At 44.0% G+C, this 15,917-nt stretch overlaps 1 protein-coding gene across 1 annotated transcript; it reads left to right on the plus strand.

The window, feature by feature from the left end:
• The first annotated feature begins 1,580 nt into the window (after nucleotides 1–1,580).
• wdr75 (WD repeat domain 75) lies at nucleotides 1,581–13,958 on the plus strand. The gene is made up of 21 exons (XM_062534539.1): nucleotides 1,581–1,726; nucleotides 2,306–2,435; nucleotides 3,586–3,651; nucleotides 3,765–3,858; nucleotides 4,307–4,431; nucleotides 4,811–4,881; nucleotides 5,420–5,536; nucleotides 6,037–6,125; nucleotides 6,459–6,614; nucleotides 6,802–6,861; nucleotides 7,228–7,343; nucleotides 7,730–7,905; nucleotides 8,247–8,398; nucleotides 8,822–9,008; nucleotides 10,265–10,359; nucleotides 10,860–10,955; nucleotides 11,510–11,679; nucleotides 11,995–12,054; nucleotides 12,173–12,325; nucleotides 12,800–12,891; nucleotides 13,264–13,958. Exons 1-21 carry the CDS (start codon nucleotides 1,641–1,643, stop codon nucleotides 13,481–13,483), a joined length of 2,511 nt encoding a protein of 836 aa, XP_062390523.1. The 5' UTR covers nucleotides 1,581–1,640; the 3' UTR covers nucleotides 13,484–13,958.
• The last annotated feature ends 1,959 nt before the right edge of the window (nucleotides 13,959–15,917 follow it).

Raw genomic sequence — 15,917 nt, forward strand, 5'->3', positions numbered from 1 at the left:
CACAAGGTAACAAAAACTAAATGGATGATTCATGCTATACACATAACTGACCGTTGCACATTTGAAAGACTTTTTTGTTTCTACAAAAGTAATTGTTCTGTACACATGGCAGGTAGCCTATATCCTGGGACCCAGGAGGAAAAATGTTTTGTTTTTTGTGTGTTAATTTTTTTAGATGATTTAAGTACTGTGGTTGAAAGAAACATGTTGCACCGCTTTTTGTTTTTTTTCCAAAAAAAATCTTATATTTATGTTATGCTTATCATTTGTCTCTTGCAGTGGACATCAGGTCTTGATTTTCTGACGCTTATGTTATACTTAACATACACTATATTGCCAAAAGTATTTGCTCACCTGCCTTGACTCACTTCAGTCTTAATATGACGTCGGTCCACCCATACCTTTGCAGCTATAACAGCTGCAACTCCGCTGGGAAGGCTTCTGGGAAATCCCAAGCTTTAGAAGTGTGTTTATGTGTATATACCATTCTTTGAGAAGAGCGTCAGGTCACAAACTGATACTGGCTCTCAGTCTCCGCTCTAATTCATCCCAAAGGTGTTCTATTGGGTTGAGGTCTTTATGTCTTTATGGACCTTGCTTTGTGCACTAGTCTAGTGCACAGTCATGTTGGAACAGGAAGTGGTCATCCCCAAACTGTTCCCACAAAGTTGGGAGCATGGAATTGTCCAAAATCTCTGGTTAATGTTGAAGCATTCAGAGTTCCTTTCACTGGAACTCAGGGACCAAGCCCAGCTCAAGGACGGCCCCTTGAACATGTTTTCTTTTTCTTTCCAATATCATGTAGGCTTACAGTATCTCCTTCAAAGTTGATATTTTGTCTTTGAACTTTTTTCAATTAAGTATAGGGTTGACACGATTTGTAAATCATAGCACTCTTTTTAACTCTTGTTTCACATTTTACAAAGTGTCCCAACTTTTTTGATTGTGGGCCTATAGCCAATTACATTTCTCAGCTTAGAGAATTGGTTGATGGTTGATCTGACTCCCCCCTTTTGTAGGCTATCCAAAGGACACAGGCTATGTATATTACAAAATGTGTAATAAATTACTAAATTATACTTATGATAATAAAATACAGCTGATTCAATACATCATCATCATCACATCTGCATAATGACTCAAGCAATGAACTAATGCTAATGTTTCGGGGGCTTGGATAACAAGCTTATTAGGCCTAAGCAGATAACAGTGCATTTTGACTCTTGTTTGTACACAATCAATTGCATGGATGGGCTAAAGTGTGTAGCCCATCCATGCAATTAATTGTGTACAAACAAGCTATGTGTCAAAATGCGAAATAATAAGAAATTGCTATAGATGATGAGGAGGCTGAACATCGATTCCATTCTACGCTGAGAAGCGTAGCCTACCAATGCGACAAATAAAAACGGCTACAAAACTGATTTAAAAATATCTCTTACCAAGTAGCAAAGCCTGGAATGAAGCTTTTGATGCCGCAAGAAGGCGTCTTATGAATGAGCTATGCAGGTTTTGGACAGTGTGGCTTTGAAAGTGAACTGGGAAGTACCTCTTACAATGTCTAGAGGGCGATAAAGAGTTGTCATCCAAACACGTGTGCCGCGGGGTCAGAGTGCATAGTTCATGGGAGCGACGGAAAGATGGTGGAAGGCAGCGAAATCCGCGTGGTTCGCTGTGGTGGAAGCAAAATAAACACAACATCACCAATAATCACTATCGATTCAAGGTAACGTCTGCGTCCGTGTATATCTGTATTTTCAGTGTTGCGGAAACTGTTTCTTTCAACTGTAGGTGGAATAGCAACGTTGTTTACTATTTCAGTTAGCCGCTAACATTAGCCATATGTCCAGCAAGAACTTGAGAGATTGCTGTCGGCTAACCATTACTGTACTGCGACCTAGTTCGTTACATATATTGTTTTATTTAATCTTATTATTATAGCGTATAAAGGTACTTGTCGGGGGTTTAACGTGGGTTGACGGAGTAAAAACCTGTTGGCTTGTAGTCGTTCATGAATTGATGCATTCAGCAACTGCCTGTTGAGTCTCTCATTGGTCTGTTTTGACCCTTTCAACGAATTGTTGATTACTTATCCGCACAGTCATCCTTGATTGTAAATATGATGATTGAGTTCAGCAAATAATGACATGTTACCATACTTAGGGAAGGGTTTCGTTGACGTAGCATCTGGAGCTTTAGCCATTCCGACTGAATAACCTCTTGCTGGGTACAATACAGTCGTGTACAGCTTTGTATCTTTCCTGAGAACTTGAATTAATATGAGATATTGTGTTGCAACTTGCAGGTTTCTACTATGTGTGTCGGGGGACCTAGTGAAAGTGTACAGCACCAAAACACAAGAAGTGGTGCGAGTTTTAGAGGGTCACACAAACCAGGTGACGGGGATCGCCCTCAATCCGGCCAACCATCTCCAGGTGTGTGTGTGTGTGTGTGTGTGTGCGTGCGCGTGCGTGTGTTTAGGGATGGATTACTGAATAGGCCTACCAGGCTCAGGGGGCCCTGAAGCCCAAGCCTCTGTGTGAAGTCGCTACTATGTTCTCCACCCCTGATATCTGAATACAGCCAGCCAGTCAGTTAAGATAACAGAACAGAAGTTATATTATGTAATATATTTAAGGCTCCTCAGTCCTCAATCATATAACATGCATATGTTATTATATAATATAAAATAATGTGTTATTCACCTTCAAAATCAAGGCCTGTAAAATATTTCCGTGAATATTTTCTTCATGGCCCGACTCGAGGTACCACCAAACATTTATTTCAAAATATTCCTAGACGCAATTGGATAACGCTTTGACCGATGTTTACTGACTGACTGATTCCAGACTTTGGTGCAACTGGATAACACTACAACCAATGTTTACTGACTAATTTTGGACTTCGACTTTGCAGTGCTGTCGTGATCTGTTAAGCTCACCGATGTGATTGGTGCAGGTCAGCTCCAAGGACAGGGGTAGAGGGCATCATTACTGATAGCCAGAGTGACTACCTGAGTAAACTCAAATTATGCTCTCGTGAGAACGTTACCAATATTGTACAATAAATAACTGAATTTAGTCAAAATCATCGTTTTGCCTCAGGGCCAAGAATGAAAACCCATAGGTGTACAATGTAACCAAGTAAGTGTAGTTATGTATGAATGAAACATGGCACATTATACACTAAATTACTATAAACTGAGTACTAAAATTAGTTCACAAGGCCAGATTTTTACCAGTTTTGTACTTTTGTTATGTTTCGGGCCTTATAAGTATGAAACTATTGAGCATGGTCCAGCTATACCAAGAACTTGTCAGTCTTTCACCCTACAGTTTGGGCAGGCTAGGAATAATATTTTTAGAGATATTGATGCCCAAACATGACCTCTCATCAGGCATCTCTGAGATAGTAAAAATGATACAAAATCAAGGGTGAAAACAGATCTTAGTTTTGGGACCTACACGTAAGGTAGACAAACTTTGAGCAAATACTGTAGTTCACAATAGAGTTCTACAGAGCCTTATCGAGAACCAGTACTGTGGTTGGAAAAACATCTTCATTGATTGCATACTTTTCTTGCAGGTCTACTCCTGTTCAGCAGATGGCACCATAATGCTGTGGGACTTCATGGATGGGATTCTGATTAAGGTTTGCAGTGTTATGTGGTTATTCAAACCGTGTACAAAAAAACGTCAATGTGTGTGAACAACTTTAACTTTCATGCCTGTTTTCTTTGGCTGTTTGTCTGTATTTGTATCCAGACATTTGTCATCGGTTACCCAATATGTGCCCTGTACGTGTCCCCGAAACATCAAGGCGTCATTTTCTCAGTCATCCCCATGGCCCAGATGGACGGTATGTGTGCTTGAGGAAGTGACCATATTGACTTACTGCATGTGGCCCTGCAACTAACGATGATTCCTTCAAATAACTATTATTTTCTTTGTCGATTAGTCTATGGATTACATTCTCTTTTTTTGTGATCAACTGTTTATTTTGGATTACATTCTTGATGAATGTATTCGTTCTTTTGATTTGTTTGAGTGGTTTGTGCAGAAGAGCACTGAATAACCAATTATCAAAATAGTTGGCAATTAATTTCATAGTTGACAACTAATTGATTAATTGTTGCAGCCCTAGTATACACAATATTTGGGATAAATATACTCTGGACAACTTGAGCAACTGTTCCATCTTTGATTTGCACACGTATTGTTATGATTCATTGCTGTCTAAAGAGACTATTTTGAGGTTTGGCTTTTGTCATCTTTACATACACACACACACACACACACACACACAGATCTGGAGGTTCTCCAGCTGGTGGCGGTGCATCTGCCACGGGCCGCGGAGGGGGGCGCCCCTGAGCTCAGCGCGGTCATCACAGACGTCAGTGCCAACCCCAGCGCCACCGCCTTCGGCAAAGAGGTACCCCTCAGACTCCAAGAGAGGGCTGCCCTCGAAACACTCAGTTCATACTCCACTGCTCTTGATGATGATGATGATGATGATGATAATAATAGTTGTTAATTGGTCTCGTTATTTTTTTTATGACATTACATTGTTATTATTATTATTGTTGTTGTATTTTATTTTTTACTGTATTTTACTGTAAGTATGAGTAATATAAGTATTTCTACAGATGGGGTTTCCCTAGTGTCGGTTCTTGAGTGTTTGTCCTAAAGCAGCACACCCCATGTTTGTCTTAATGCAAATAAGAAATGGAATTAATGCATTATGCGTGCGTCAGTGTTATGGGTTTGACGTGTTCAGAACAGTGTTTGCTGACAGAGTGCTCTCGTTTCAGGGGGAATACCTGGCCTCAGCAAAGGAGCTGCAGCTCAATGTATATTTTTTCCGAAAGGAGAAGTCCTACAGGTTGGTTTTCACTCACACACACACACACACACACACACACACACACACACACACGCGCACACACACAGAGGGAGAGAGAGAGAGAGACATAAACACACACCACCTAGTTTTACAAGTATCCACACATCTCCTTTTTACACCATACTTTGTGCCAATGTTTCAACAAAATGTCAGACAACAGTCTGGTTTAGTTAATTTTGTTGCAATATGCGAATGCAATGATCATATAAATCCCCCAGCATACTGTTTAAAAAGCGATGTCCCTTCAAACTTGAACTCCATGTCCTACATGCGTTGTCCTTAATAATAGAGCAGTTGTGTCCCTGATGTTCTTGACATGTCTGAACATGCCCCCCCAAAAAACTTGGTGTCAGTGTGGTAAGAGCCTGTTATGTGTGGCCTTTAAATAGATGTTTGTTCTGCTTCCAAGTGGTTATCAGAAGCGTCTTTGTTTTTCCAGCTGTGGGACATGCTGGCTCATTGTTGAGACTACAAACGGTGTGTCCTCGGTTAATGTCCCAACCTCTCCACTTTGCAGGTTCTCTCTGAATGCCTCGGAGAAGAAGGGGGCCAAGAATGGCTTCTCCTGCGTGGCCTGCCATCCCAAGGAGGACTGCATCGCCACAGGGCACGAGGACGGCAAGATCCGACTGTGGTGAGTGGTTGGAGGATTTGATTTGACTTCGAACAAAGGTCTAATGACAACATTTCAGGTATTTACTCAGTAATTTACTGAATAATGGAAATTAATAAATTGCTCAGTGAGGCCTGAATATTTTGAGCAATGATAATATTTTGCTTTGGTAAAGTTGGAACTTGAGTGCTATTTTGGATTTAGGGATGTATAAGGCCTATTACCCCAAACCATGCTCTTCTGCAGACTCTGACATAACATCTTATGACTTGTGATGGGATCAAAAAACACAACCAGCTGATCCATGTGTTAGCATTTTTTTGCTCTGCTCAGTTTTGTGGTCTTGTGTTGTTGAGATTGCAAATCTGCCCTCCATGGCCTTCAGTGTCAGGTCATGTGATGGTTTATAGAGATAGTTACAGACAAAAGAACACAACTCCTTTTTTTGCTGCATAGGACGCTAACGACCATGATCCGTGTCCTAAATGTCTGAAGTATTCAAACATGTTGTTTACCTTCAGGAGAAACTTCAACCACAAGAAGGAGTACACATACACAACCATCCACTGGCATCACAACATCGTTAACACCCTGTGCTTCACCCCAGAGGGTAATTGCATCTCCTTGTGAATATTTAGTAGGAAGCCAACCATGATGCTATTGCAAGGTGCATTTCAGGAAAGTTGGTATCTTCTGATTTCTTTTCCTTGCCTGACTTGCAAAGGCTCTAGGCTAACTGAACGAAAACAGTTAAGGAACATTAAGGAAGCCTCATAATGAATCATCTCTAGTAAATCAATAGTTAATATTAGTTTCCCCTTTTGTAATATTCTTGTGTTTTTTTCTACAAGATGTTCGGCTCATTCTCTATTTTTATTGCCCCCCCGTCCCCCCCTCCATTGTTCTTTCCTCTCTTCACTTCCTTCTTCTCTGTGACCTGCAGGCACCAATCTGCTGAGTGGCGGGATTGAGTCTGTGCTGATCCAGTGGCAGTACGGGGACAACAGGAAGTCCATGCTGCCGCGTCTAGGGGGCGCCATCACGCACGTCTCCGTCTCTCCCGACGGCACCCTCTACTGCACCTGCCACTCGGACAACAGTAAGCATCTGCACCTGCACCGACGCGCGGCCTCCTGCTGCCCACATTTAGCCTCAGCGGCCCTTCGGCAATCAATCATGTTCTTGTTTTTTTAATTTGCTGTCTATCTTTCTATCCCTTTTTTCCTTCTCTTCATTCACTCTCTCCCCTGCGTCCCCTCTCTGTGCCTATCTATCTCACCCATCAGAGATAACGCTCATTCAGAGCAGCATCAAGGTGTGTGGCATCATCCAGGGCCTGGTCAAAGGTGAGTGTCATCATGAGGTCACATGATTAAACTCTCCTGCTCTCCTTACTCAGCCACTCAGGTTGTGTAAGGACAAACCGGAAACGTGGTCATGGAGAGCTCCTTTCTCACAAAACCCTCTCTCTCTGTACGTTATCAGAGAGCTTCTCTCTCTCAACACCCTCCCTCTGTACATTATCAGAGAGCGCCAAAACTCTCTCTCTCTGTACAGTATATTATCAGAGAGCTCCTCTCTCAAAACCCTCTCTCTGTACATTCAAGAGTATTTATAAGCGGAATTACAGTAGCTATTTGTGCCATTTTTACCCAACAGTAAATAGTGAAATGAAATGCATGAATTTGAGTTGAATTTGACTTTCCTCTCAGGTGATGCTATACGCACGGACCTGCTCTTCGATCCCCGCACTAGGGCCCTGGTTCTGAATGGAAAGCCAGGTCATCTGCAGTTCTACAATCTCAAACGTGACCGGCAACTCTTCAACGTAAGCACACGCAGCACTGTAAAACATACCGGTAACCCTGTAAATGTGTCTTGTGAGGCGCTACATGGAGATGATCTTATGGTTGACCTTGTAAACTGTTACGAGCTCACCAAGTTTGTGTGCGCTCGTTAAGATATGACCGCTGTTTGGAGTGCATGACTTTATGAAACGGTTAAAGAGGAAGCGATCATCACAATCCATCACTGCCTCTTGGCATCTTGTTGTGTTGTTGTTTTTTTCCCTCTCCAAAATGTTTGTCTTGTGACTCAAGTAAAACGTCACGGTGAAGGCTTGCCACATGCTTCAACATGTGTGTGTGGGTGGTCCTTGGTCAACTGGTCTGGTGGTCCTTTGTCAACTGGTCTTGTGTGTGTGTGTGTGTGTAGCTGGACATTGTGCAGCAGGAGTACATCTACGAGGAGGGACTGGACCAGTACGAGGTGGTGATGGCCGCGTTCGACAGCACAGGCTCCTGGTTGGCCACGGTGGAGGAGCGCGGTCTCAAGCTCAGCACCCCGGAGTTCAATCTCAAGCTCTGGGCCTACGATAAGAAAACACAGAGGTATGGAAGCCTCACTGACCCAAAATACCCCAACTCTCTCTGGTCTGCTCACATAACGACATGTAAAAGATGCTGTTTCCAGGGAACTGTTACAGAAGCTGCTTATCTCAAAAATGATACGTCACCCTGTACCCTATTACCCTCTTAACTCCGTTACAGGAGACAATAAAAAACAAACGTATGGCAACACACACACATACACACACCCCTTAGCAAGCATCGTATGCACGATTTACTTCCCCATAAAGATAAGCTGCATGCATGTGCAGTTTCTCACTCGTGATGTGTGACTATCCCCTTCCCCCTTCTTCCTTGCTTGGCTTTCCTCCTCCCGTCTCCAGCCTTTCCCTGAACACCACTGTGGCTGCCGCCCACGATAACCGGATTAGGTCCATGAGCTTCTGCCCCAGCAGCGAGACCACCATGCTGGTGACCACCTCCAAGGACGGACACTTCAAAGCCTGGCTGCTCGGCACTGACGCGGAGACCGAGAGTGAGTCCAGCTCGCCGCCATCACCTCCCGCACTGCCCACACAAATCCCCCCGCAGTGCCAGGAGCCCCCCCCCCCCCCCCCCAGTTACATAAGGGCGTGTCTGGTCTACAGTGACTTGTTTTCAGCCCTGCTGTGATGTCCACTTTTTTCCGTTTAGAAAATGTCCACCTTTTAGACATTTTGTCAAGTCATTGAGTCAAGAACTCGGTCAACCAAAATGTATCTTCAAGCACTAGTTCCTGAAGGGTAGAATGTACTTCTGTAGGAGAGACCTCACCAGTCTTTGTTGCCCTGAGTACAAACTTTTCTCAAAAAAATCTCATTAGTGTAATATGGGAGAAGGGGGCGATGACTTGCTATCAGTTTTTTTTTTTCACATTTCCGTCCTGACTCCCTTTTCTGGAATGTTCCCTCTCCCGCAGAAGATGGCGACTCCGCGTCCTGGTCATGTGACTTTGTGGGCAGCTACCACGGCCTGCAGCCCTCGTGCTGCAGCTTCTCCGCCGACGGCTCCCTGCTGGCCGTCAACTTCGGCGAGGTCATCACGCTGTGGAACCCCGAGACCTGGGAGCTCCTGTCCACCCTCTGCCTGCCCCCGGGGGACGTCAGGTACTGTAAGATGGGGAAAGGAGAGGGAGCACATGGCAGTGGGGTGGAAGCTAATTGTGCTATGCTAATCATGCTGTGCTAATCATGCTGTGCTGTGCTAACAGCCTCTTGTGAGCGTGAAGGCTAATGAGAGACAATTCCTTGTGGGCACTCTGCCTTGTGTGTGTGTGTGTGTGTGTGTGTTTTTTTTTTTTGCGTGTGATTGAGAGAGAGAGAGAGTGTGCTGAAACCACCCGGATCAGAACAGATTGGCACATGGTGATTATGGGTCAATGGGTCTCTGCTGGCCTAATAACAACACCTTCATTCTTTTGGTTTGTCGACTCTTAAATCACACGCTGAAAAATGCCCACTTTAAATCTACAATAAGCTAGTTATTAAGTTATATTATGTTATAGAACAACAAACTAGATTTTTGATTAAACTGCATTAGCCCTCAAAAAGGGTAAAAAAAAAAAATAGCATACACAAGATTTGACTTCAAGAAAAATCGGGAAAGTTTCCACTATGTTTGAACAATGGCCCCCTCTCAAACTGGATTAAGTGTCTTACTGTAGAAAGGCTCCAATCCATCTCTCACAGCAGAGTAGCGTGGCATGGCACCAGCTTGTCTCTCCATAACCCAGGCTGACCCCTCCACTAGCCACGCCAGCAGAAAGTGCCCGTTGATATACGGCCACGTTAAAGATGATTAGTTTGCACGCGGGGCTGACGAGCTTCAGCTCTCTGAGCAGATGAGTGGCTAACTTGCCACATGCTGTTTTTGGTACTGTGCTTTTTTTCAGTGAATATGTATCTATTGATCGTTCAGGGTCCCCGGCATGCTGTCTGTGAAAAAAATAAAATACTATTTGGTTCTTTTTTTTTTTAATTTTTTTTTTTAACCTTGAGATTTCTACTTCCGTACTAGACATAATGCTCTTATTTAAGTCCTCCATGTAACGTTGACCTTTCGTAAGGCACATCTGCTTACTTCCTGGATATCTCCAGATTACTCTCCACTCCTGGGAATAATTCCCCTTTTGTTTACTCTGACTGGCATGTGTGTTAGTACTGGCTCTGACGGATATTAATAGCAGTCTGGCAGCGGGACAGAGCTGCTCATGTTGATCTGCTCCAGCCTACAAATGTAGGAGTATGAGGCCATGCAGCCAAGCTCGCTGATGGCCTGTCTTGTCCTCCCCCTCCCCCTCCCCCTCATCATCATCATCATCATCATCATCATCAGTGTCGTCTTCCTCTTCGTCTTCCTGCAGGCAGCTGTGTTTTGGGAACCAGAGCTGTTCAAAGTACCTGCTCAGCACCACCACCAGGAACATGCTCTGCTGCTGGAACCTTCTCACCTGCTCGTGTAAGTGGCCTTCAGAGCACGTGTGTGTGTGTGTGTGTGTGTGTGTGTGTACTTGTGTACGGCTGTGTGTGTGTGTGTGTACATGTTCATTCTTGCCTGTGTGTGTGTTGTTGATGCCTCAGTGTGTTCATGCATTCCTGTAAGGGTGTTTGTGCTCACATGCGTGTACTGTACTGTATATGTGTGGGTGTGCATGCATGTGCCTGCGTGTTTGTGTGTGTTTTACGTCTGTCTGTCTGTCTGTCTGTATTGAGACTGTGAATGTAGGCCCCCTTTGCAGAAGGCAGACTGAAGTAGTTTAGGAAGGGAGGTACTTCCTGTGCTCTCTGCTAGCGTAGTGGTGGCAGACATCATCTGTGATTCATTTAGAAGGATGTGTGTGTGTGTGTGTGTGTGTGTGTGTGTGTGTGTGTGTGTGTGTGTGTGTGTGTGAGAGAGATTGTTTGTGCTTGTGGGATTGAAATCATGACTTGGATCTTTGTTGTTCCTTGTATTCTCAGTGGAGTGGAGCACGTCGATTGATGTGCTGTTGCTCAAGGCTGACCCGCTCTCAGAAAACGTGGCCGCCTTCTCCAATCTAGATGGCCACACTGACCGTGAGTTCCGATAGACTGACCGTGGCCAACACACTTTCATGCCGTTAACAACATCTCTGTAGCACTTGGGGGCGGGGGGGGGGGGGAGGACAAACAGAAACATAAGAAAATGTAAAGCTGCATGCATGCTTATTGATTTGTCCTCGTTGTTCTGTGATGGTTTCCATGTTCAGATCTGGTAGGAAGGTGTTGGGTCTGTGCACCACTCAGTCTGTAGCCTGTGTGCCTCTTTTGCATGCACACGGGTGGAAAAGGCTGCACTAGCATTTGCACAACAGCAACAGCAGTTGCCACACAGAACACACCAGCACTTGGATGATTTTCATGTTGGAAATGCCCACACTTGGTGTTATCCTATGGCTTACCCAGTGCTTGGTCTTGAAACTGTGGGTGAAGCACAGTGAAGCTTCACTGTTTTAGCTGAAGTGAAGCTCTTGGAGAAAGTGTCTTGAACTGATGTAAACCATTCAACTTGGCAACAGAAAGAGAACATCTTTTTTTTGTGTGTTGCAATCGCTCCCTGATTGACGCGTTTCCTGCCATCTCTCCCGCAGTTTTTGTGTTCAAGCCCAGCGAGCCGCGGCCGCTTTTTACCCAGAAGGCCGTGTGCGCGGGGGACGTGAGCCGTGCCATCTTCGTGCCGCGGACAGAGCCGCTGGACAGCTGTGAGGAGAGCGCCCAGTGGCTCAACCGCTCGCAGCTCTACTTCCTCACGTGGAACATGGTACACACACACACACACACACACACACACACACACACACACCCTCCCTCACACGCCTACCTTTGTACACAAACATGCACGTACACACACACGAAAACTGAGATGCAATCGACTATTGTAATGGTGACATCATATTTAGTTCATAATGAAATCAGATTTTAAAGGGGTTTTTTTTATTTTTTTTTGCCATTTTGTTTATTTAGAAATGTTATCATTCCAATAGCCTTGCCAATGTTTTCCCATAGAAGGGTGTTCACTTTGTTAATGGGGGTAGATGTATTCCGACTTCCCTAACATCTCTCCTTTTGACGATAGGACCTACTGACATTTTGCACCAAAACAGAGGAGGAGAAGATGGCCGCTATTAGTAAACAGGTTTGTGTCTCACCAAGTGAGGAGTCCGATTGTCCTCCCGCGTGTTTATCTCCGACTCTGATAACCCCGATGGGTTTGGTCACTGACCCTCTCTCTCTCTCTTTGGTCCGTGTTTCAGCTCGTCGCCGACAAGAGCGTCGACGTGACGCCCTTCTACCTGTTGCTAGGCAAGCACAGGCGACAGGAGCAGCAGGACCAGCTGGACGGCTCCCCCCACGGCACGCCAGCGGAGAGGGCCGCGCTGCCCCAGGGCTCCGTGGCCATCAGAGAGGTTTGTCATTCTCCGCCACTGACATCGATCCGCAACGACGGACAGAATGTGGTGATGTGGTGTTCGGTTTCAGGTGTCGGTAGTCGAAAGTTTTTTTTTTTTTCGTTGGGCGGTCTTTATGGTTGTGTAAATGACCTAGTGCCCCCCACTCCTGGGTGTAAACAAGCAGAGTAAGTGGGAGAGCAGGCCATGGCTGTGATTCACATAGTGGTGGAAATGGATACCTAGTGAAATAGTCAGGGTCCTATCTAAGCGTCCCTTGTCTCAGACTTGGCAATGTGTTGAATTGTGAATATTTCAGATAGCTGCTGCAGTGTTTTTTTTTTTTTCTGCTGTGGTATTCCAGGCCCGTGGATTTGTGTTATTTGTGGTTTTGTTTGTGAGTTGCCCTGACTTGTTTACTGTGCGTGTGTGTGCGTGCGTGTGTGTGTGTGTGTGTGTGTGTGTGGGTGTTTTGTTTCTCACTCTTCTCAGCTGTTGCATACACCAGCACACGTGTTGCCCTCGGCATCGTTCCTGTGCTCCATGTTCGTCAGCTCTCTGCTTATATCCACAACAGACAACAAGTAAGAAGAGCTCACACTTTTACCCCTCTGTGGTGGGACTTGCCCTTTCCTGGATTAAGCCTAATCTTAGACTAAACGAACACCTCAGTGAAACTAGTCATTACACTACAACAGCATTACAACAGCACTAAAAGTAAATACAGTTGACTTGTCCCATTTGCTTGTTCTCATAGTCATGAGTTTGTTACACAAGACGTGCTGTTCTGTGCTTTATCCACTGTGATAAGTCATATCTTCTCATAGCCAAGTTCTGTCATGTGACACGGCACTTTTTTTTTTTTCCACACAATGTTTGCCTAGTCATTGTTGGATCGCGCTGCACTCCCTGTACCTCTCCTCTCCTCCCCCTCACTCCTGTCTCACTTCTCTCAGAAACACGGCAGACCTCCCCCCAGATGAGGAAATGGACAGTGAGAAGGAGGAAGAGGACTCCGAGGTGGAGGACGGCCCTCGTGACGGCCAGGTCGACCCCAGTGGCTCTCAGGGCTCCGTAGTGGAGAGCGTGCCCAGACTGTCCAAGACCCAGGAGAGGCAGTTACGGAGAGTCAGGAAAACAGACTACAGCTGGCTCAGCAGCCTAGCGGACGCCTAGGCCCGCCCCCAAACATGACTCAGCAGATTGAACTCTCTTCCCCTCACTTTTTTTTTTGTTGTCCTTTTTTTTTTTTTTAAGTAGATTTTTTTTTGTTGTTGGTCACATTCATCGGTCTCCCACACGCTTGGAAATGATAAAACAGATTTTCTGTTTAAATAATGTAACAGGGTGGTGAAATGACCCCTTGAATGTGTAGCTTTTGAGGAGCAGAATGCAAAATACAAGTGTGCTCTTCGAAGACGGACTGACAAAGAACACCTGTGAATGAAGTTAAGCAAACATCCATCTCTTTGGCGGGGGCGCCTTCAGCCAACAGATCAAGCGTACGCCATTCGCCCTCTGGACTTCTTCTGGAGTTTTTTTTTTATATATATAAAAAAAGTTTTTATATCGGTGAAGTCTTGCATGACTTTAGACCTTGTAAGAGTGTAAGCGCTCATCCTTTCATAAAATAGAATACTGTACACAGCCACGTTTGGTCTGTTTGCTTTGTGTAAAGAAGCCGCACCACCCAGTTCTGATCTCAGCATTTTCTCATCTTTGCACACCACACTGTACTGTAGGTTCAAGGTCCCTTTTTTACAACGCGCTAAGTGTATGAAATATCTGTTTCTATTGGCTGTGCGAACAAACCTGTGCCATCGGGTTCATCTGTAAGTTCCAGCAATGGTCTCGGGTGAAAATTGAAGAGTGGAATCTAGGTCATTCGCACCTTTTTTATGCTCCCTCAATGGATGATTAGGTTTGTTTTTGCCTTGTCCTAATATCAACCTAGATAAGAAAAGGAATTGGATGAACGTAAACAACCTTCAACAATAACCGCCTCCATTCCCCAATACACATGTTTACCTCTCCGTTGGAATGCAGAGATACGCTTGACCTGCCCTGTAAATTGACTGCAATGGTTTAGGATATAATCCAACATCCTTATGAGATAAAAAGGTATTTCAGTGCATAGGGTCATGCCATGTTTTGACCACAATTTAGGTTTGACTTTGCTTTTTTGTCGGGTACATACATACACTCCTACAACTCAATTTCAAAAACTTAGATGCTTTGTAAAATGTATAGAAGAACAGATTGTGATGTTTTGTTGACCTGTATGTAGTTGCAAGAAGAGCATAGACAACATGGCAACAAATTAAAAGTATTATTTAATGATAAACATGCACATATTTTTAATTTCATGCCAACAACCCTTATTCAAAAAAAGTGGTTGGAAAAGTTTTGTAATACTAAAGAAGAGAACACAAGGAGGTCTCTCAGTTGTAGGGGTAGTGTTATGAATCACACTGTAAAAACCTGTGGGGGCAAATCATATAACAATATCAGAATATATTTCCTTATTGTGAATTTGTGAGTATTTCATCATCTACTATGCGTAATATCACTCAAATATTCAGAGAACCCAGAGAAAGCTTTGTAAACAACAAACAGGGCTGAGAAACAGTATGACGTGACTAATCTTCAGGGCCTTAAAAACAGGAATGTTAAGAAAACCATAGGGTGTACTGAGGACAACTCACAGTAGCCCTTGCTAGTTTGATGCTCCACACATGCTGGAACACACATGCCAGAAATGCTGTCAGCCTGAGCTCATTTATGAATACAGCTCAATGTTAGACTATGGAACGTTTCTCCCTGTAATTAGCCTAATTTAGAAAACTGAAGCTTTCATGTCATCTACAGTATACTCAATACACACAAAGTTAACTAGTTCTAGACTTGGTTTGCTATAGTTTTGGTTATTCTAATCTTGATTATAGTGTACATCTAATGGAAATTTAAAAAAAAATATCAAATCTCAAAATATTAGAATAAAACATTTACACGTTATCAAACAGAACTATCGACCTGAGATGAGCTCCAATCAGCTATTAAATCAAAAACACAGGCAATTGTTTCATGAGCCTTTACTCTCTCTCTCTCTCTATCTCTATCTCTATCTCTATCTCTATCTCTATCTCTCTCTCTCTCTCTCTCTCTCTCTCTCTCTCTCTCTATCTCTATCTCTATCTCTATCTCTATCTCTATCTCTATCTCTATCTCTATCTCTATCTCTATCTCTATCTCTATCTCTCTCTCTCTCTCTCTCTCTCTCTCTCTCTCTCTCTCTCTCTCTCTCTGTGTAGGGCAATGGATTTTTCCATAATGGTCAAGTCTTTTGCACTGCCCTTGTAAATGGACCAAGGCAAAGCGGAAAACTGCCCTGTGATCACACCATTCCAGATGTGTTATTCTTTTTGGAAATCATGTAGGCCTACTTTTCACCCTCCAGACTAAGTAGACGGTTCACAAAAGGCATCATCTACTATTGTGGTGCATTATGTGGCATGAGTAGCTTGCTCATCCTGAGAGCCGTATTTAAAGTTGAATAATATTACAGGTTTTCAGCGGCATGCTGCATTCCAGACGATGTCTCAATACGGTC

Source organism: Sardina pilchardus, chromosome 4 (assembly GCF_963854185.1).
Source record: "Sardina pilchardus chromosome 4, fSarPil1.1, whole genome shotgun sequence".
In the NCBI taxonomy this organism is placed as follows: domain Eukaryota; kingdom Metazoa; phylum Chordata; class Actinopteri; order Clupeiformes; family Clupeidae; genus Sardina; species Sardina pilchardus.